The sequence below is a fragment of the Archocentrus centrarchus genome, chromosome 20, assembly GCF_007364275.1.
Source record: "Archocentrus centrarchus isolate MPI-CPG fArcCen1 chromosome 20, fArcCen1, whole genome shotgun sequence".
NCBI lineage: Eukaryota > Metazoa > Chordata > Actinopteri > Cichliformes > Cichlidae > Archocentrus > Archocentrus centrarchus.
In genome coordinates, this window is record NC_044365.1 from 9600906 (window position 1) to 9623553 (window position 22648).

At 42.0% G+C, this 22648-nt stretch overlaps 1 protein-coding gene across 1 annotated transcript in view; it reads right to left on the minus strand.

Moving 5' to 3' along the window:
• Positions 1 to 1052: 1052 nt before the first annotated feature.
• tgfbr1b (transforming growth factor, beta receptor 1 b) overlaps positions 1053 to 22648 on the minus strand; it is an 89429-nt gene continuing 67833 nt past the window's right edge. The window contains 4 exon segments of the mRNA XM_030756322.1: positions 1053 to 2639; positions 17236 to 17366; positions 17515 to 17639; positions 21889 to 22045. Coding sequence (XP_030612182.1) covers positions 2514 to 2639; positions 17236 to 17366; positions 17515 to 17639; positions 21889 to 22045 — 539 coding nt within the window. The 3' untranslated portion in view covers positions 1053 to 2513.

The window sequence follows — 22648 nt, forward strand, 5'->3', positions numbered from 1 at the left end:
ATAGTAAGTGTAGCTTTTTATTCTCAGCTCGTATTCCAATTATATGCCATTTAGATGTAAATATTTATGTAATGTGAGCTTGACATGCACCATTACATAGAAAATATCACCGTACACAGGTGTTACACCACTTATATTGTGTGTGTGTGTGCACTATTGTGTGTGCTTTACATATGGAAATTTACAAGAGCAGTGTTTGGGGGCAGGGAAGGTGTGTTATAGGTCTTCATGGGGCTTTCACAGGGGTCTTTATAATGTTTATTATGGCAGGATGAAGAGGACAATGGTTCAGAGCTTTGTTTATTGATATTCGGTGAGATCATGTAATCAGTGAGAAAAGGCAGAACAGGCCGCCGGCAAGACAAAGTATAGCGCAGAGGAGGTTGCGGGATTGATCACAGATTTCTGATTCACCTGAAGATAATCCATTTTTTTGGTGGAGATGACCAGTAACTGTCTAAAGTTTTACAAAAAGCTTTATGCTTTGTGGTGGTCTTTGTGTACGTTGTTTTGTGTTTGTGGGGGGTGGGGGTAATTGTTTGGGAGGAGGTTGTAAGCTGTGTATCAGAGAAGGAGTATTGGGAGGATTGTGGCTTTTTTACTTTATGTGCATATGTATTGTTTACATTTCCTGTAACTTTTTAGCAATATACAATTTATTTATTTTGGGTGTGTGAATGAATCACTGAAAATAGACTGGTTTTTTTTTGTGAATGAAGGCCTAACATTTTCCTTCTTTTACAAATCAGGGCAACCTCTGATTTACATGTCTATAATTATAAATAATTCGTACTATCAGTAAATTTGTGTATAGCAGAGGATTCCTCTGGGTATTATCTTTCATTAGAACCCTCATTGATGACTGTATGTTGAAGCATTAAGGAGTTACAGACATTTGAAGTTTGTATATCAGGTGTTGTCCCATTGGTGCCACTTGGAGTCTCCAAATGGCACCAGTTGGACAACGCCTGGACATCAACATACAAAAACTTGTCCAAAACAGTAAGTTTTTGTGCTATTTTGATAAAATTTGAAATACAAGTAGACAAGACTTCATTCTACAGTTTCATTTTATTTTCCAGTCCATACCTTCAACATTCAGTGTGTAGTTACATAAAAATTAACATGAAAAATCTAGGCGAGGCAAAAATTGTCTAACTTTTCTGTGTTCCAAACTGAATAGCTACATAGTAATTACAGCTAAAGCCTTTTTGACTGCAAAAATGAAGAATATAGCTTTTCATCTTCACAAAGAGACCAAGCTTTTGCATGTACTCCAAAGAGTAAATTTGGGTATACTTTTTCAGGCGTTTTTGGTGATTTTGGTGCTGCCAGTTAACAGGTTAAGGAAGGGAAACAGGCTTGAGGTATGCCTCAAGCCTGATTTTCAGTCCAATAACTGGACTGAAAATCAGTGGTAACGGGCCTTATATGGAGTGATAGTACTAAGTTCTAAGTTTTATGGTTAAATTGTCATCAGCATGTACAGAGGTGGTCAGGGGAGATGTACAACAGTGTACAGGCATCTGTAAAACATGGTGGAGGCTCTGTCATGGTTTGGGGTTGCATTTCAGCCATTGGTGTTGGGGATCTTGTCAAAATTGATGGAATCATAAGTGCAGAAAAATCTGATTTTGATTTACCATATTGACCAATATTAATTTTCAAGTTTGTTAGAATTATATACTGTATTTCCATGTTTGGTTGCACATGTTTCACAATAAATTACTGCACTCATTTCTCATTTTCCTAGGAAAATATTTTTAAAAAAGAGGGGTAGCTCAAAATGTTTGGACAGCACTGTATGTTTCAGTCTGTGTATTGTGCTAACATGTTATTAGAACATGCTTTTTTTCCAACAGAGGAAATCCTATTTTTTAACTAATTCAAAAAATAAATTCAAACTTGCAGCCCTACTGAAGAGAAAATTTATCCTCTGACAAGATTACAATTCTCATATAGAAATGAGGGTGTGATGAGGAAAATGTGAGGGGATGAGGGCGAAACAAAGGCCCGGTAACTCAAGAGGCTTCCCAGGTTATTCCCAGCTGTCAGTCTGGCCTTAGGTTTACCTGATGAGGTCTAAGCTCGTGTGCGTGTGTGTGTGTATGAGAGAGAGATGAAAGACAGTGGTGGGAATACAAAGACTTCATATGATGAAAGTAGCAAAAAGGAAACAAAAAGGAAGGACAATGAGTGAAGGCTTCCTCCTATTGTCCTCTTTACACACAGCCATCCTTCATCTGATCCATCCATTCATTTATTCCTCCATCCAGCCATTCATGTGTGTGTATCAGGCCAGTGCAACACACGCTCACATGAATCCTCAGTTTCAAGTGCAGTACTGATCTTTCGTTGAATGAAATGAGGTGATTAAAGAAAGGAACATAAGGGGAGAACACATCACTTCACTTCCCTTCACAACAAAGGGGTGGAGCAATCAGTGAATCATGAAGATAATAATGCTATGGATGCAAGTCAGATACGTGTGAGTGCGTGTTTGGTAGTTGTTTCTACATCTTGATTCCCTCCTGCTGGCTGAGCTGAGACAGCGTTTTCTTGATTCGCAGAGCAGTGAGTCGTGCAGCACCATTGGCATACCAGCACTCCCTCATAATCTTTGCCATCACCCGCAAGGCCTGCAGAACAGAGAGAAGACAAAGATCAACCCAAAAATAATCAAACAAAAACAATAAAGAACACCACCTTACATTTGCAATCAATTTTTTAAAATCTTTTCTGTTCTATAGAAAAACCTAAAACCACTGTTCTACACTTTCCATGCAATTTTCCTCCACTCAACACTGCAGCCTAACTTTTCAAGTGTTATCAAAATGTTTTCATGATCTAATCGCAGTTTGGTTTTATCTTGTGTGTATGTTTTTGAAGTAGGGCAAAATCCTCCTTCCCAAAATCCTCCTCATTAAATTGTAAACATCCCACTAGACATTCCAAATCTTTGATTACAGCTGGCCTTCTCCTGTAATCCCTTCATCTCTCCCTTGTCAGGGCTATAACAGCAGTGGGTGTGTCTCAGTCTCAGTGTCTGTCTGTTGAGATCCTAGTATTTAAGTATTTAGTATCTGTGGACCTTTTTACTGTGCTCATTAAGACAGTACACATTCCAGTACTCCATTCATCGGATGAATTACTGCCAACTCTGTACTGTAATACACTAGCAATCTGTCCCCGCACAAATATTCAAGCACACAAAGGAGTGTGACACCAATAAAATACATAAATTTCACACAGACCTGGTGTGTGCAAAATTTCATGAGTTTTGAGCATGTTTAGGCCCTAAAAAATGCAATTCATTTGGGGAAAGGGAAAAAAAAAAAAACAGATACAAAGGGGCCTTCAAATGTTTTGTACTCGGGCCCTAAAAAATATCCAGACCAAACACTTTTTTTTTTTTTTAAAGCCCGTCATGTTTGGCAGTTTTTGCAATCAGAACGATGATCCGAATGCACTGATGTACCAAACATATTTGCTTTCACAAGAATAGCTAAGTTTTCTATAGGCTATTCTTATTAATGTTTGTATTTTTATTTAGTTATTTATGCCAGGCCTGAAAGACAATAAGGGATAGAAAAGGGGGATGAAAAAAAAGAGAGAAAAAATGGGGGGGGGCAAAGGAGAGAAAGGAAAGAAAAAATACTCGAAGAAGATATACATACATACATACATACATTTACATTTGCATATACATATACATACATACACAATTTTGCTGTTTGCAGTGTGTATATGCGCCTCTGTCATGGAATGTACTCAATGAGGGTAAGAAACTGCAACCATGCCCCAGAGAAAGGCCCAACACCCAGCAGAGCCCCCCCCCCAATGCCAAGGAGGCCCAAACCACCCCCAGGCCACAGGCGCCAAGGGAGGGGGTCAGAAGCCACGCCAAGACATCCGGCCCCCCACACCCCAGGGCTGGCAGTGACGATCAGTGGGGAGCAGCGTGGAGCGGTAGGGAGGGGTAACTCCCGCCCCTCCACAACTGTGTCCCACAGGTGCCAAGGCTCAGCAAGCCACAGACCCAGGCCCAGCTGTCCAGGCACGCATGGATACCATACATGGACCAGCCCTGAACAACTAGCCAGTCCCCACCCCAGGCAGGGTACATGAAACTGGGGTGTGAGAAGACCTGACACCCCCTCCTTCCACCCAATAACTTTGTGAGGTATAAATGTTGTCATTGTTCAGTAAAAACTCTGAACTGAGTACATTTTGGTGAACACTGGACAAACTTTGTGACCTGTGAAAACTTTTGAAGGATTTCCATATAATCCGAGGGAAAGAATACCTGGACACAAAATGAGAAATAACTGGCATTTAAAGTTTAAACACGATACAATTAAAGCCGCAAGCAGCGATGACCAGGCCCTCACACCCAGCGCATGTTGACCTGTGGCGCATTTGAGCCGTGCCGCGCTCGGAGGTTGTCATGTATGGGAGAGTTGCGGGCTCATCCTACTGAAGAAGATAGATCCAGATTGGATTATGTAGGTATGAATGAGAGCCAACTAAAATTTCATGGCAAATGATCAAAATTCACGGTGGCATAATGGCCACGCCCCACTGGCAAAAACTCACTATGTTTTAAATTTAGATTCCCCCTGGTGTGTAGATTACACAAATCAAATATGAAGTTGATAACATCCAAAAACCTCTGAGTTATTAGAGAAAGTCTAAGTGGTGAAAATTGCCAAATTTGCATGTTTTTTTTTGTTTTTTTTTTTTTTTAATAACTTTATTTGTATAATTTCAATTTAACATACAGAAAAGTAATGAATACAATCAGCATATTTGCAGAACTTGAACAGAGCAACCCCATATTCAAACTCTCAGAGAGAGAATGAAACCCAAGTAGAAAGGAAGAAGCCAGAAGAAACAGAAAAGAGAGAAGAAGGAAAAAAAAAAAGGGGGGGGGGGGTGGAAAGGGGAAGGGGCAGGAACCTCCATAGTGCATGCATAGGTATGGGCAACCACTAAATTAATCGAGACTACTAAATTATCTTAGAAAAGTTTCTGTAGCTTTATGAAATGTTTGTATTTTTTACAAAATCAGTAAAAGAAGACCAGGCCTCTGTGAATTTTTCGTGGCATCCCATTTTGCTGTACCTAATTTTTTCAAGCTGCAGCATGGATAGCATCTCTTTAATCCAACTTTCAAAAGTAGGGGGTTTATTGGACTTCCACTGGAGAAGAATGAGTCTGCGAGCCATTAAAGAGGCAAAAGCTATTGCTTTAGTTTGTGTTTTAGGGACTCTAATTTCTGAGGGGAAAATCCCAAAGACCCCCACATGGGGAGAAGGTGTTAGCGTTCTCCCGCACATGTGAGAAATAACCCCGAAGATTCCTGCCCAGAAACTATTTAATAGTTGACAGTTCCAAAACATATGGCCTAAGGTAGCCCGGTCCGCATGGCATCTTGGACACGCCGGGTTCACATTGGAGTATATCCTAGAGAGTTTATCATTAGAATAGTGCAGACGGTGCAGAACCTTGAACTGTATTAGGCACTGTCTAATGCAGATGGAGGAAGTGTGAATACTTTCTAAACAGTGTTGCCAGTAATCTTTCGGTAGGCTCTCATCCAGATCTCGTTCCCAGGCTAATCTTGTGTTCTCCCAATGCGATGGGTTGATACTCTGAATTATAGCATATATTTTTGCAATGTTTTTCTTTGCATGGGGGTTTAATGCAAGTATCTCATCGACTGCATTTTTTATGGGGGGGGACGAGAGAGAGAAATGCTTACCGACAAAACTTCTGAGTTGTAGAAATCTAAAAAAGTGAGATTTTGGGATCCCATAGCATTTCTGCAACTTATCAAAGGGTATGAGTGCATCCTTGTCAAACAAATCTTTAAGAAAGACCACACCTTTTTTATGCCAGTGTTGGAATGCTACATCATTTTTGGAAGGCTGAAAAAGATGGTTATTTACTAGGGGTGAAAACAGGCTTAGCTGTTGTCTTCTTCTTCTTCTGTTTTAGATGAAAGTGCCTCCTAAACTGGTACCATATTTTCAGAGTGTGTCGTACAACAGGGTTGAATATTGGGGGGTGTTGGCCTGCAGGTATTGATGAACTCAGTAATGATATAAGGGGGATCGCTGGATCACTGTCAACTTCCATACTAGCCCATAGGGGGCCTTGGTTAGTCTTCCAAAGGGTTGTCCAAAACATGGTTTTACTAATGTTTGCAGCCCAATAGTAATAAATGAAACTAAGCAGGCCTAAGCCTCCTGTTGCTTTTGGCTCCTCCAGAAATCTTTTTTTCATTCATGGGACAGATTTGTTCCATATGTATGAGGAAATTAGTTTGTCGATTTCACTGAATACAGACCTAGGTAAAAAGTAAGGGATCATTTGGAAAAAATACAGATAACGAGGCAATACTGTCATTTTAATTGTATTTACCTTTCCAACCAGGGAGGTGGGCAAAAGTGACCATCTGTTCAGATCCTGTTTTGTTTTGTCCAATACAGTTTTAAAGTTGTTCTTATAAAGATCTGTGTAGGAACGTGTAATTTTAACTCCTAGGTAGGTCAGTTCTTCCGTCTGGGTAAAGGGGAAGGAGCTAAAATCCGTTGACAATGCTAAGTTATTAATGGGGAAAAGAGTACTTTTAGAGAAGTTTAATTTGTAACCTGAAATCTTACTGTAGGTCTGGAATATGTTAATAAGAGCTGGTAAGGATTGGCCTGGGTTTGATAGAAATATTAGAAGGTCGTCGGCATATAAAGATACTTTGTGTCTTTTCCCATTTCTGACCACTCCACTAATCCTGTCATCTTTCCTAAGCGTCATGGCTAACGGTTCTATGGCCAGATCAAAAAGGAAAGGAGATAGGCAACAACCTTGTCTTGTGCCACGGTGTAATGGGAAGTAGTTTGATGTCATTGAATTAGTGCGAACTGCCGCTACTGGTGAGGAATAGATTATTTTAATCCAAGAGATAAAAGATGGGCCGAAACAAAATTTTTCCAAAGTAGCAAAGAGATATTCCCACTCCACCCGATCGAATGCTTTCTCAGCATCAAGTGAGATTGCAATTTCAGCATCTTGAGTGGAGTGTGCAGAGTATACTATGTTAAATAAACGTCGCATATTGTAGAATGATTGTCGACCGGGTATAACGCCGGTTTGATCTGGATCAATAATTTTGGGAACAATTACTTCAAGTCGTCTGGACAGTACTTTTGTTAGTATTTTGTAGTCACAGTCTAGTAGGCTAATTGGTCTATAAGAACTGCAATCACAGGGATCTTTGCCCTTTTTATGTAGTACTGTGATAACTGCTTGGGTCATAGAATGGGGTAGTTTCTTTTCTTTAAGGATTTCTTCAAACAGTTTTTCAAGGATAGGAGCGAGTTTGGAGGAGAATGTCTTAAAGAATTCTACAGGTAGTCCGTCGGGGCCAGGTGACTTTCCATTTTGCATCATATTAATAGCTTGTATTATTTCTTCATTTGCTATTTTGGTATTTAAGTAAGCTTGGTCCGCTGGGTTCACTTTAGGTATGTTTAACTGTTCAAAAAAAGATTCGACCTCTGAAAGATTAGCTGGGCCCTCTGATTTGTATAGATTAGTGTAAAAAACTCTAAATTGTTCATTTATGATTACAGGGTCAGAGGACAGCTGTTCTAAGGTAGTACGAATTTCCGTAATGGTATTGCTGGCTGCGATTGGCCTAACTTGGTGTGATAATAATCTGCCTATTTTATCACTGTGTTCAAAGTAGATTTGTTTCGTTTTGAGTAAAAGTCGTTCGGTTTGTTCAGTCGAGAGATTATTATATTCTGCTTGTAACAACAGACGGTTTTTGTATAAATTTGGATTAGGTGAGATAGAGTACTGATTGTCAAGTTTTTGAATCTGGTCTGCCAGCTCAGTAAGACGACGACTACGTTTTTGTTTTTCATGAACTGCATATGAAATTATTTGCCCTCTGAGATAAGCTTTCAGGGTTTCCCAGATAGTAATGTATGACATGCCTGGCGTAACGTTGATTTCCATAAAAAGATCAATTTCAGCTGTTATAAATTTTTTAAATGAGGTACTGGATAGTAATAATGGGTCCAAACGCCACATTTGACGAGGTGTCCAATCACCTGGGAGACATATGTCTAACTGAACGGGGCAGTGATCTGAGATCACGATACTATGATACTGAGATTGGGTGGCAAAAGAAAGAATTCGGCTGTCAATTAGGAAAAAATCTATCCTTGAGTATGAATGGTGTATGGGCGAGAAATAAGAGTACTGCCTTGTAGTAGGATTGGTATTTCTCCAGGGGTCAGACAGTTTATAGGAGTCGATAAAAGATAAAACCGCTGATGTAGATTTTGACAAATTGCAGGTTGTTTTAGGGTTTGACCTGTCCAAGGCTGGGTTCAGCACTAAATTGAAATCTCCTCCAATAATTATATGATACAAATTAGGATCAGGAATATTAGTAAATACACTGGGAAAAAACTGTGGGTCATCCCAGTTCGGAGCATAGATATTAATCAGTACAACAGCTGTACCAAGTAGTTTTCCCACTACGATGACATATCTGCCTTTGGAGTCACAAATGATCTTGGTTGGGGCGAATGGTACTCCTCTTCTTATCAGTATGGCTGCCCCCCTAGATCTGTCTCCATAATTCGAATGGTAGATCAGGTCTATCCAGCCTTTTCTAAGCTTTGAGTGCTCATTTAATTTAAGATGGGTCTCCTGTAAGAATATGATGTCCGCCCCTAACAATTTCAAGTGCGTAAAAACTTTGCTGCGCTTAATAGGATGATGTAATCCTTTGACATTCCAGCTAATAAACCGTGTTTTACCAAGCAAAGTAGTGTTAGGCCTTGACATGAGTTAAGATGCCTTGATGGGAACTGGCATCATGAAGGCGGGGGAGGGAGGGGAGGGAGGGGAAGACAGGTAAGGAGAAGAGAGAAAAGGAAAAAAACAAAAAACAAAAAAAACCAAAAAAAAAACCAAACCCAGAAACAATGACCTAACAGTGTGCAGATACCCCCGCAAAAAAGACCAAAAACTAAACAAAGGGAGATCGCACCAATATGTTCACCTAAGAACAAACAACACTAGTGTGTACAGGGTTGTGTGAAACTTTGTACCTGCGGCATACCACGGAGCAGCAAACGGTAGGACGGAGAGGAATAAATCCGGTACAGCAGCCAGCCGGGAACATATCACCCCTTAACAGCTAGTTACATAAACAAATAATCTCAACTTCTTTAAGGCACCTTTTTAACCAAATATCAACATTGTTTCAGTATGATTGGGTGTAATGAGTTAAACATAAATTTGTGATATTTTAGTGTCCATTGTCTAATATTAAGTCAAAGATGCAGTAAGGTAGAACCAATGATAAGAGAACAATAGGGAACAGAGGGGTTATATTTTTTACTTACAGTCTGTGAAAGATAGTGTTAGTCCCCACTTTGGCCGGCAGCCGTAAATCAGTGAATCTCTTATCATTTATCCTTTAACCTGCATTTATCTGAGAGATGAATTGTTGAGCCTCAATAGGGGTGGCGAACGTTTTTTGCATATTTTGATAGGTGATTCTCAGTCATGCTGGGTAGATGATGCCGAAGCGGAGCCCCTCGATCTCTCGCAGCTGCTTTCGGATGTCGTTGAACGCAGCACGGGCCTTAGCTACTTTAGCCGTGTAGTCTGGAAAGACTGAGATAACCACTTCGTTAATCTTGATCCTTTGTTTCTCCCGGGCGAGGCGAAGAAGGTTTGCGCAATCTTGGTAGTAGTGGAAGCGAGCTATGATCACTCATGGTGGATTCCCCTCCTTTGGCACTGGAAACAGCGAGCGGTGCGCCCTGTCCAGTAATGGCGCGTCTTTCAGGTTGAAGGCTTGTTGGAGTAGTGCTGCAACTGAGGATGCGGAACAGCCCTGAGCTTCAGGTACACCCGTTATTCTAACATTGTTCCTTCGTGACCTTGCTTCTAAGTCATCACACTTGTCCTGTAGGTTGTCAGCTATAGCAGAGGTCCCCAACCCCCGGGCCGTGGACCGGTACCGGGCCGTGGGACATTTGGTACCGGGCCGCACATAAAGAATAAATAACTTAAATTATTTCCGTTTTACTTATTATCTGCGCCTAAACTATATTTTATTTTGAAAAATGGGCGGATTCGCTCTGTTACTTCCCTCCATGACTTCCTCTTGACGTGTCAAGACGTTTCTGCTCACATGATACGTCACCGCTAAAATTAAACCCAGAAGCTTCAGGCCTGTCTAACGAAATCGGTTGGTTGACCTACATAACGCTTCTTTAAAATTTTGAGTGCTCAACAAGAGTAGAAAAGCGCTATGTAAGAACTAGTCCATTTACCATTTTTATTTATCAACACCGGGGATAGCAGTGAGGTAGACCCAGCCATCAAACTGACTCTCCAGCGCTTGACACCGCGGCTCTGCAGCCACGCTCCATGTGAAATCGGCCGAACCCAGTCAAACCAGAAGCCAGCAAAAATGAGTATCAGAGAAACAAGCTCAGGGGGCTTACACTGATTCAGTGTTATGGTGAGTTGTATTTTTCATGCGCTTTATACAGTAAAAATCACCTAAGTCGAAGTCGCACAAATCGGGTTTTCGCTCTAGTTGGATGGCATCTGCAGGTCCTGATTTTTCCTAACATTAATTCCAATAAAATCATCACATAAATCCGTCGGATATTCACCTACCTCGGATGAAAAATCTGGTCCCATTGTAATAAATTTCCAGTTAAATGTGATCGCATAAACTGGATGAGTTTAGCGCTAAAACCCTCCTCAGCTCCTGTCCGCCCACTTCCATGCATCGGCTCGTTCGTGCACAACTACACACTCTAACAACGCCTGGAAATTGTTTTAGTGTTTATATCAGTTCATTTCACCGGGGATAATCGTGGCAAGTGTAAGCTACAAACTTGCACTTACGAGTAAAATTTCAGATTATAAAATTTGCAAAAGCAAATTCATAGATGAAGCAGAAGCCATTGCAGCGAAATTCGATAATAGACCCCAAACTGGGCCATTTGAATCCGACTGAGGTGATTTCTACTGTATTTGTTTTTGCGGTGTATCTTATTTTGAAGGCATGTTTTACCATGGCTCTAACAGCTGACCAGGGAGCGCTGTGGGCAGAGAGCCTGTTATTCATGTTAAAGCGGGATGTTACGAGAACGCTGCTGATAGAGTTGCATACGAATACAAAGTGGATTCCCGTTTTTTATTATTATACGTAGAAAATATCACACTTGGTTATGGTCGTATCATTTATTTTGACGTATTTATTCGCCACACTTTAAAAGCCGGTCCGTGGAAATATTTTCTAACACTAAACCGGTCCGCGGCTCAAAAAAGGTTGGGGACCACTGAGCTATAGTACTGAGACGTTTCACTTCGCTCTGGAGGTGCACAACGTCATCCGTGCATGTAGACAGGTATTCTTCCACATTTTTAACCGTAGCGCTCAGTGTGGACAAATCAGTTGAAATCTCAGCCCTGTATTCTCTTAGCTCCGACCTCACTACAGTTATGTCAGATCTGATAGCAGACATCTCGCCCTCCAGGACGGTCCGGACTTCAGTCTTCAGAGCTTCGATAAGCTCTTTGCGTAGTGAAGCCAGTAATTCGTTTTTAAGAGATCCAATGTCCCTCAAGTGCGCTGTCACCTTCTGGTCTCCATCTTCCCCTAGTGCCCCTTCACTCGAGACCGAGGCTGGGATCGGGGTTGTAGGCCTCGCGGCCTGCAGTGTCGTTTGCCGCCCTTTCAATGATTTTCCAGCCATTTTTTAGCGTTTGCAGGGTTGTCAAGCTTTTAAGAGATATTCACGAAGATTGTGAAAAAAATCCGTCTAAGAAAAAACAACTTTTAAATAGTTGCCCCGCGGAGCTCCAAAAAACTCCGTCTTACTCCATTGATCGCTCAACAGCGCCCCCCCAAATTTGCATGTTTAACTAAAAATGGCAGACTTCCTGTTGGGTTTAGGGCATGGCTCCAAGAGGAATTTTTTTGTGTCTAGATATGTTAAATATGTGTATGAAATTTCATACATGTACATGAAACAGTAGTGGGACACCAGTTTAGGGGGCGCTAGAGAGCAATTTTGGATGGCCCTTGCCTGAAACCATAAAAATACCTAAATTTTCACCAGGTGTGATGCATGCAAAGTTTGGTGACTTTATGAGTATGTTAAACCTCCCAAAAAGGCAATTCATTTGCCTAAATAATAATAATAATAATAATAATAATAATAATAATTAAAGCCGCAAGCGGCGTTAAAGGCCCTTGCCGCCTGTGCGCCCCCGCGAACCCTGTGCAAGCCGCCTACGAGCCCAGCGAGCCTCCTGTTAGCATCGCAAACCCCCAGCGAGCTGCCTGCAATCTCCGCAATCCCCCAGTGAGCTGCATGCGAGCCTCACAAACCCCCAGCAATCCGGTTCTTCTGCCGAATGTAACGCCAGATATAGAGCTGTTATTGCACATGTTTCCAGTAGGTGGAGCTGCAACTGCCATTCAATAATGTCATGGGCATGTATTCAGGAGTGGATCTTTATCACACTCGTGAAGTTTGGAGAATGACTGTTTGAAATAGAGCAACTTCCTGTTTCCATTAGGTGGCACTGTCACTGTCATTCAGCGTCAGCTGGGTGTGTGCAGGGGTGGGTCCTTATCACACTTGTGAAGTTTGGTGCAGATTGGACAGTGAGTGTTTGAATTAGAGCAACTTCCTTGTTCCACTAGGGGCGCTATGCCTGCATTCAATAATGTCATGTGGATGTGTTCAGGGGTGGGTCCTTATCACACTTGTGAAGTTTGATGGTAATCGGACAAAGTATATGAGAATGAGAGGCAATCAAAATGTCATGGCGAAGGATCTGCAGGCGAAGGATCTGCAGTGTAACATCATCATGGGCTTTACTGGAAATGTTTGGGGTCAATGTACAGGTCAAAAGACATGAATAAAGTGTGTCGTGCAGAAATGTTAGGTTTTCCATTGAAAACGAATGGGGAATTGGGGGCGTGGTTATGGGGGCAGGGTGCAAAATGGGGCATGGGTCCTATTGACTTTTTTGATCAGGGTGATGTCCAGAATGTGTCTCGCCGACCCTTCGGTTGGCTCGGGCCTAATAATTAAAGCCACAAGCGGCGTTAAAGGCCTTCGCCGCCTGTGCGTCCCGCTTCTCCCACGCGAGCCACCTATGAGCCCCCTCGAACCCCCTGCAAAAAGCCTGCGAGCCCTGCAAAGCCCCAGCGAGATGCAGGTGAGCCCCACAAACCCCCAGCGAGCCACCTGCGAGCCACGCAAATCCCCAGCAAGCCGCATGCAAGCCTCACAAACGCCCAGCGAGCCGCTTCTTCTACTGAATGTAAAACCCGAGTTAGAGCTGTTGTTGCACGTGTTTCCAGTAGGTGGCACTGTAACTGGCATTTAATATCATATGGATGTGTGCAGGGGTGTGTCCTCATCACACTTGTGAAGTTTGGTGCAGATTGGACAATGAGTGTTTTGAATTAGAGCAACTTCCTGTTTCCACTAGGTGGCGCTGTGATTGTCATTCAGTGTCATGTGCATGTGTTCAGGGGAGGTCCTTATCACACTTCTGAAGTTTGGTGCAGTTTGGACAATGACTGTTTAAATCAGAGCAACTTCCTGTTTCCAGTAGGTGGCGCTGTCACTGTCATTCAGTGTCACATGGATGTGTGCAGGGGTGGGTCCTTATCACACTTCTGAAGTTTGAGGGTAATCGGACAAAGTATATGAGAATGAGAGGCAATCGAAATGTCATGGTGAAGGATCGAAGCACGCCATGGCGCCAGGGCCACGCCCCTCTGCAGTGTAACATCATCATGGGCTTTACTGTAAATGTTTGTGTTCAATATACAGCTCAAAAGACGTGAATAACATGTCATGCAGAAATGTTAGGTTTTCCATTGAAAACCAATGGGGAATTGGGGGCGTGGTTACGGGGGGGGGGGTGCAAAATGAGGCATGGGTCTGATTGACTTTTTTGATCAGGGTCATATACAGAATGTGTAAACCAAATTTCATAATTCTAGGAGTAACTAAATTATTTGACCTCCATGTAAATTTTAGTTTGATTATGTAGGGATCGCTATAGCAGGAATTGCCATTGTTTCTCCATTTATGGATTCATGGTGGGTCTGCCTCCGTGAATCGCCACCTTATCGTGGTGGAGGGGTTTGTGTGTCCCAGTGATCCCAGGAGCTATGTTGCCCGGGGGCTTGTCCCCCTGGTAGGGTCTCCCATGGCAAATTGGTCCTGGGTGAGGGTCCAGACAAAGAGCGGTTCAGAAGACCCCTATGTCTATAAAAGCAAGGGAACAGTTTACCCTGCCCGGGATAGGGTTACCGGGGCCCCACCCTGGAGCCAGGCCTGGGGAGGATAGCTCGAGGGAGAGCGTCTGGTGGCCGGGCATTAGCCCGTGGTGCTCAACCGGGCGCAGCCCGAAGAGGTTACATGGGCCCGCCCTCCTGTAGGCCCACCACCCGCAGGAGGTGTCGTAGGGGTCGGGTGCAGTGTGTGTCGGGCGGTGGCCGAGGGCGGAGGCCCTGGCGGACCGATCCCCGGCTATCAAGACTGGCTATTGGGACACTGAATGTCACCTCTCTGGTGGGGAAGGAGCCTGAGCTAGTGCGTGAGGTTGAGAGATACCAGCTAGATATAGTTGGGCTCACCTCAACGCATGGCCTGGGCTCTGGAACCAGTCTCCTGGAGAAGGGCTGGACTCTGTTCCAGTCTGGAGTTGCCCTCGGTGAGAGGCGGCAAGCTGGGGTGGGTATTCTTGTATCCCCCCGGCTTGCTGCCTGTACGTCGGAGTTTTCACCGGTGGACGAGAGGGTAGTTTCCCTGCGCCTTCGGGCCGGGGAACGGGTCCTGACTGTTGTTTGCGCTTATGCGCCGAATGACAGTTCAGAGTACCCACCCTTTTTGGAGTCACTGGGCGGGGTGCTGGAGAGTGCTCCATCTGGTGACCCCATAGTCTTGCTGGGAGACTTCAACGCTCACGTGGGCAATGACAGTGAGACCTGGAGGGGTGTGATTGGGAGGAACGGCCTGCCCGATCTGAACCCGAAGGGTGTCTTGTTATTGGACTTCTGTGCAAACCACAGTTTGTCCATAACAAACACCATGTTCGAACATAAGGATGTCTATAAGTGCACATGGCACCAGGACACCCTAGGTCGCAGGTCGATGATCGATTTTGTAATCGTATCATCAGATCTGCGGCCGTATGTTTTGGACACTCGGGTGAAGAGAGGAGCTGAGCTGTCAACTGATCACCACCTGGTGGTGAGTTGGATCAGGTGGCGGGGGAAGATGCTGGACAGACCTGGTGCACCTAAACGTATTGTGAGGGTGCGCTGGGAACGCCTGGCAGAAGCCCCAGTCCGGGAGATCTTCAACTCCCACCTCCGGCAGAACTTCGACACCTTAATTTGAAGATGCCTGGCTTCTTGTTGGGTTTCGGGTATGGGTCCAAGAGACTTTTTTTTGTCTTAGGATGTTACTTGAGCCTTCACAATTTCAGATACACAGAGCAAGCACAGCCCGGGGGCTGTTTTGAATCTGTCTGGGGCTTGATATTAAAAAAGTCCAAATTCAGAGGGTTGCTATGGCAACAGCGTTTGAGATTTTATAAAACCTTACATAAGTTTTGATGGGCTAATTGTGTAGATGATCTGGAGCCATTTTGGTGTCAGTGGGTCAAATGCCCTAGGAGGAGTCAATTCAAATAGCAGGCCTGAAAAAGTCGAAAAATGCTGCACAAATGACACCTTAATTTGAAGATGCCGGATTTCCTGTTGGGTTTCAGGTATGGATCCAAGAGACTTTTTTGTAATTAATCAATTAATTCGTTTATGGGAGGCTATATTTTTTTTATTATTTATTTATATTTATTGTATAGGCTATAGTTTATAGGAGGCTATAGATGCAAGAGCATCCCCTACAGAAGCGAATGAAAATTTGTATGGCGTCCACAAAATTAGTTTCTCTGAAATGCATGAACATTTGTGTCAACATTCTTGACATCATCTGAACAAAAAAGTCAATGAGACCCATGCTCTATTTTGCATGATACAGCCGCGACTACACCCGAAATACTACATTGGGTTTATATGGACAGCAAAAGTTTTAGTTTCACAGAAATCTATAAAATTGGGTACATACATTCTATACACAGTCATAATCAAAAAAGTCAATGAGACCCATGCCCTATTTCACACGCTGCAGCCGTGAACATCCCTCAAACATTACATTGGGTTTGTATGGAGAGCTTCAGATGCAGTTTCCCCTAAATGTAGGAAAAGTGGATAAAGATATTCTGGACATCATTCTGATCAAGAAAAGGTACAGGTCGAGCGCGCCATGGGTCACCGACTGCGCCTCAGTTCGAGCACACCACGGGTCGACGCGCGCCGGGTGCGAGGGCCCGATCATCATAATTTTGGGCTTGTTTTCATAGAGCTGGTTGCTTGTTTCTATTGCGAGATCTGGCAACACTGGATAGTATTCATAAAAGTGAAACAGATGGGAAAAGACAGCAAAGGTCTCAGTCATAAGGTGCCTGCTCTTTTGGCATGCCCCCCTGCTACTCCAAAACAATTTGAAAGCCCTGCTTCAGTGATTTTTTTTCCCCAAATGTTTTTGGTCCTAATTGGGTTTTAAAAAGCCTGAATCTATATCTTCTTGAACTGAAGAAGTCCTTCAAACTCTTAAAATTTACGACCTGACAGCTCTCATTGCTAGTTATCACTAAGGTTTGACTGCAGTTCTTGCCACCAAGGGTGGCACAACCAGTTATTATAGATGGCAGTTTCTTTTTGGGGGGCTTTGGGTCAGGTAGGTTTGGACAGTTTGTTGCAGTAATAAATGAAATCGTAATTTGAAAACTTTTTTTTTAATTTAATTGGCTTATCTCTGTATATTAAAATCGGTCTGATGATCTGAAACATCTAAGTATAACAAATACACAAAAATAAAAATCAGGAAAGGGACAAATACTTTTTCACAGTACTGTACCTGGCATTGAGCTTCTCTAGGTAAAATCTAAATTCCCTTATCTAACATATGCAGATGGCAAAAATTGAATTGGTTATGGTCTCAGCTCTCATTTTGGTGTGTAAAAATGAATGAGTAATAACAAATATCTATTTAAAGTGAGTGAGACTCAAACACAGCTCTGTCCTACCTCACAGCTCTGCCAGCGGTTGGGAATGTTGGGCCGAAGCTTCTGCTCGCAAACCACTCTTCTCATTTCCTCGACTGATGGATCTGACTGAACCAGGTCATAGTAGGGCAGTTGGTAGTCCTCATGAATGCCTGGAAAGAAAAAAAAAAAAAGATTCAAATATCACAAATCATTCATCCATCAACTACTGTATTTCAAAAGCTAACTATTCATATCCTCCATTAATTGGCCAATCTCCCATTCATTTATCTAATGAACTTCTAACCATTTGATCCTCACCTCCCATGGAGCAGCGGCTGGCAATCTCCCAGAATACTAGGCCCATGGCGTAGATGTCAGCTCGCTTGAAAGACTCAAAATGCTTCATGTTTATGGAGTCATCCAGGACCTCTGGTGCCATGTACCTGGGCATGAATATAGTGGACTGTTAAAAAAAAACAGTTATTACAATAATACAAGTATTTGCAGTCCCCAGCGATGCTATCATGGTACTATGCTGGAATTCACTGAGTTCCTCAGAGCAACCCACTCTTTCATAAATGTTTGTAGAAGCAATCTGTATGCCAACGCGCTTGGTTTTATACACCTGTGGCCACGGAATTGACTGGAACACCTGAATTCCATGATTTGGAAGGGTGAGTTAACATTTTTGGCAATACAATGTAGGTAACTGTACTTATTTTCCTTGGCTAACTGTATTACAACGAGGATAAGAAAAGCATTTTTTTTCACCGCTCTGGAGCAAGGAGACAGAGATCTTCAGGTCAAAACATAGACATTTCTAAACATTCTTAATACTTACTGCCATTATTTGCCATGGTGACAAAAAGAGCAAACGTGATACTTAATGTTAAAAGAGGATTGAGCAGAGTATGTTAATTAATACAATAAATTAAAATGTTTTTTCATTCAGATTAGCCACCTATTTGTTGCACTAATCTATAAATTTTTGTAATGGCTTGTAGCCATTACAAATAGCTGCTTCATTCAGATGAAATCTGCTTAATTCAGTTAAGCACTGGTGTCCATCTGAAGACAGCACACTCAAAAAATATTATTGCCCAAAATGGTAAGTAATTTCATTAAACATACACGTTTCATTTAATTTTTAAATAAGCATAAAAATTAAATAAGCACAATGTAAAAGAGTTAATGGAATCTGGTGAAATTAAATTTACGTGAATTGTATACATTCAGTTTATACAAAGCATATTTTCATTAACGATTAATTATTTAAATGAATAAATCTTTGATTATATATTTCTATTGCATTTTACTGAAAATTATTGCTTTGTTTTTATGAGAGCAAAACTACATTTTTTTTTTTTGGAGCGTAGGACAGATGTGAGTAATCATTCTACCATCTCCAATTTGCAAAGTGCCATTGCAGTTAAGAGGATTAGTGAAAGCGTAGTGTGGAGGTGTAGTATGTTGTGTTGCTCAGCGCTACTTCCTCAGCTAGACAGGGGTGTGCTCAGCTGGGCCCTGGCTCTTCCGTCAAGTGGTCAGTTATTGTTTTGCCTTTGTTTTCATGGTGATTCTGAGCGGAGAAGCTAATTCTATGGTGGGGTACGCAGTTCAGGGGATTTGCCCGGTGAGTCTTTTCACCTTTAAAGCTACCTGGAGCTCGGTAAGCTTCAGAAGATAAATAGGTGGAGTATGGACCAGATAGGCCTGAGGAAGTTGGGCTGGCAATATGGACCAAAAATATCAATGTTTTTTAGCTGAATGGCGATATATGATATATCTCTCTATTTTTTCCTCCCAAAAGGTATGAACAAAAAGGCACTTGTGAATCAAAGCTACATGTCCCAAATGTCACATAGGCACTTTTGCTAATGTTCAGCTGTAGATGTACATGAGAAATTGCTCAAAAGTCAACTATTGGCATATTTAAATAATAATGTTCCTCAAATAAATTAACTTTTTTCCTCCATAACAAAAGATTCATAGCTGTGCTATTAAAATGTAAGCAGAAAAGATAAAGTGCAAAAATAGCAAAAAGCTGACTTATTCTTTAAAAAGCCAGTCTGGTTAAGCAGACTTCACCAAAGTGCTTCCTTCTGTGCATACTCCTGTACATCCAGTACTGTGAAAGACTGAAAGAACAAAATTCCATCCTTCAGTCAGCAGGATTCTATTCAGCTCAGTAAATCCATAGACATATGCGTTGACGTATCACAGCAAAGGGCCCACCTGCTCAATGCGGCCTCTGCAAGCACACAAAAAAGACCCAATTCTGCTATTAAGGTGACATGACTTACGGTACAAACCAACTTTTGCTATAGAGTTGTGGTATGGTGGGGCCCTCTTGGGGGTACTTTTGGGGGTCTGGCCAATGCCAAAGCATATAAACAGACGCAGTATGAAGGCTTTATGTACACAAAACACAGCAACAGAGGAGAACTGCAGGTTAATAAAACTCTCCAAAAGTCGTCAACAAACCAGAAAAAGTCACTAAATTTGTCGCTAGTTGCTTTTTGGAAAAAAAGTTGCCAGTGGGGTCTGAAAAGCCACTAGATCTAGTGACAAAGTCGATAAGTTGACAACTGTGCCATGCTGTCACTTCCTGCATGATTTACGGGTGACGCGGTGAGGGAGAGATTGGGTGGGTGCAGGGTAGTACACGGTGGCGTGATGGTTAGCACTACTGCCTCACAGCTACAATAACATCTAGATGGTAAATGGACTAGTTCTTATATAGCGCTTTTCTATTCAATCAGAGCACTCAAAGCGCTTATACAACACGTTTGAAGGTCCAGGTTCAATTCCACCTGGGCTTCTCTCTTTGTGGAGTTTGCATGTTCTCCCCGTGTCTGCGTGGGTTTCCTCTGGGTACTCCGGTTTCCTCCCACAGTCCAAAGACATGCAATTAATGGGGTTAGGTTAAATGGTCACTCTAAATTGCCCATAGGTGTGAATGGTTGTCTGTCTTTCTGTGTTAGCCCTGCGACAGGCTGGTGACCTGCCTCTGGGGTGATGAAAAATTTACTACCAAGGCAAATTCTGTTTGTTACTTTTACTACCTTTTAGCCTTAATTTGCCTTAATAGCCTTAATTTGAGCTCATTTGATTTACTACCCGGCGCAAACCCTGTGACACACACACACAGAGACAGAGCTATTACTGAGATGATGAGCTCAGGTGGCATGAAAGAAAATGTTTTTCTACTGTCCTTAAACAGGAGGGCTAGTTAATATAATCACCACTAAAAACTTTACCAGTGAAAAAGCTGGAGGGACTCTCAAACAACCTGATCAAAAAGCACCATCCACCACTGTGAAGATCTACAGTAAAGCTACTAAAGTTAAAACAAAATATGCAGATGAACTGTTAACCATCTGATACAATGCTTAAATTAGGCAGATTGCTGAAAACTGTGGGCAGCCGTCCTACTTTATATGGCAGTGATACCTGCAAGAAAAGGTAAAGGGGTACATGGGGTGTATGAGTCCATATTTATTTCAAGGTTTTATAAAGATTATTTTGCATATTTAGATTCATATGACATAAATAATATTTAACAATATATAAATATATTCCCCCTGCGAGGAGAATATATATATTCCCCCTCGGGGAATATATATATTCCACTCGCAGGCCAGTAAAAACATACATCAAGCCAGTAAAACTGAGCCACTGACGTGGCTGTTGTATTGAACAGCACATTATTATTAACATTAATCATTAATATTCTTTTAGGTACCCTTCAGCATAAAACATGGAAATATTGTATATAAGGGAAAAACACACTGAGCTTGAAAGTTAATATTTGGTATGACTTATTCTTCAACACATCTTAAACTCTCTTAGACAAGCTTTCTTATAATTTCTTTAGGTAGTATTTATTCAGTTTTCTCAAAAATTTTAAAATATAAAATGCCAAGATAAGTTCTTGCCTAATAGCTCTTTGGAAATCATGTTGGTGCAAAAATATTATTTTACACCTATCAAACTGTTATCATTGGTATTTTTCATAGATTCAACTAACAAAATGGGAACAAATTATGTATTTTTTGCACCAGACCACTAGTAACAAAGTGACCAGAGATACAATTTTAAATTGGCTGTCTCTGTGCCAAGTTGATCTGTGTAAACTGCACTGATTGATTCCTTTGAGTTAGGTGCCTTTTTATCCTTGAATAATTCATAGGTTACAGTTAAGTGGCTTCACTGCTTTAGAGTCCAGTGGTGGTGTGCTTTACATCAGTGGAATCAAAGCTTTGCTTAGTGATCTAAGACTTGGTGCAGCGGAAACCCATTCCACTGAGCTCTCTACACACTGTTCTTGAGCTAATCTGAAGCCAAATGAAGTTAGGAGGTCTGTACTAATTGACTCTGCAGAAAGACAAAATAGCAGACACCCTAATGGCCTGACTGTTTCCATTCTCAATTGCCTAAGGTGACTGCTGTAAAACATGTCAAAACTCACTCACATTGACAATATCACATCTGCCAACACAGTGGCATAGAGGTTGGTTTATCCCAAAAGGATAGCCTACAGGTCATGATGAAAGATAGCTGCAATGACAGCCAGAGAGGGACATGACAGATAGAAAGGAAGGAAGATGACCACTGCTTAGCGACCACCTTCTTATGAAATCTGTTAACAACCTGTATGCTTTCTACAGGCCTAGTGCAAAATGCAGTTACCTTTTAGTCCCTACTCTGTGGTTTGGAGCGATGTCGATGGTGTCGGTGGCAGAGTCATGACGGACAGCCAGACCCAGGTCAGCGATGCAGCAGGTCCCGTTTTTCTTCACCAGAATATTTTTCGATTTCAGGTCTCTGTGGGCAATTGCTGGCTTTCCTGGACACGAAGAAGCATATAGTCAGAAAATGCCCTTAACTAACTAAAAACAATATGTTCTTTTAAATGACTTTACAATAAACATTTACATCCAGTCTCATAAAATTGTCCTTTAACTTTAAATGGTTATTATTCTACTCTTCTGTGAAATGACACCTTATCATGGTGGAAAAGTCAGTGTCCCGTAGTGATCCTAGGAGCTATGTTGTTGGAGGCATGGAACATCACCTCTCTGTTGAAGAAGACGCCCAAGCTAGTGTGTGAAGTTGAGGGATTAGACACAGTCCAGCTCATACAGTGGTATGAAAAAGTTTGGGCACCCCGATAATTTTCATGATTTTCCTTTATAAAATCATTGGTTGCTCGGATAAGCAATTTCAGTTAAATATATAATTGAGCAGACGAACACAGTGATACTTGAGAAGTGAAATCAAGTTTACAGGATTTACAGAAAGTGTGCAATAATTATTTAATCAAAATTAGGCAGGTGCATGAGTTTGGGCATCCTTGTCGTTTCATTGATTTGAATACCTTTAGCACTAATTATAGGAACACAAAATCTGTTTTGTAAGCTTACTGACCCTTGACCTACATACAGGTGAA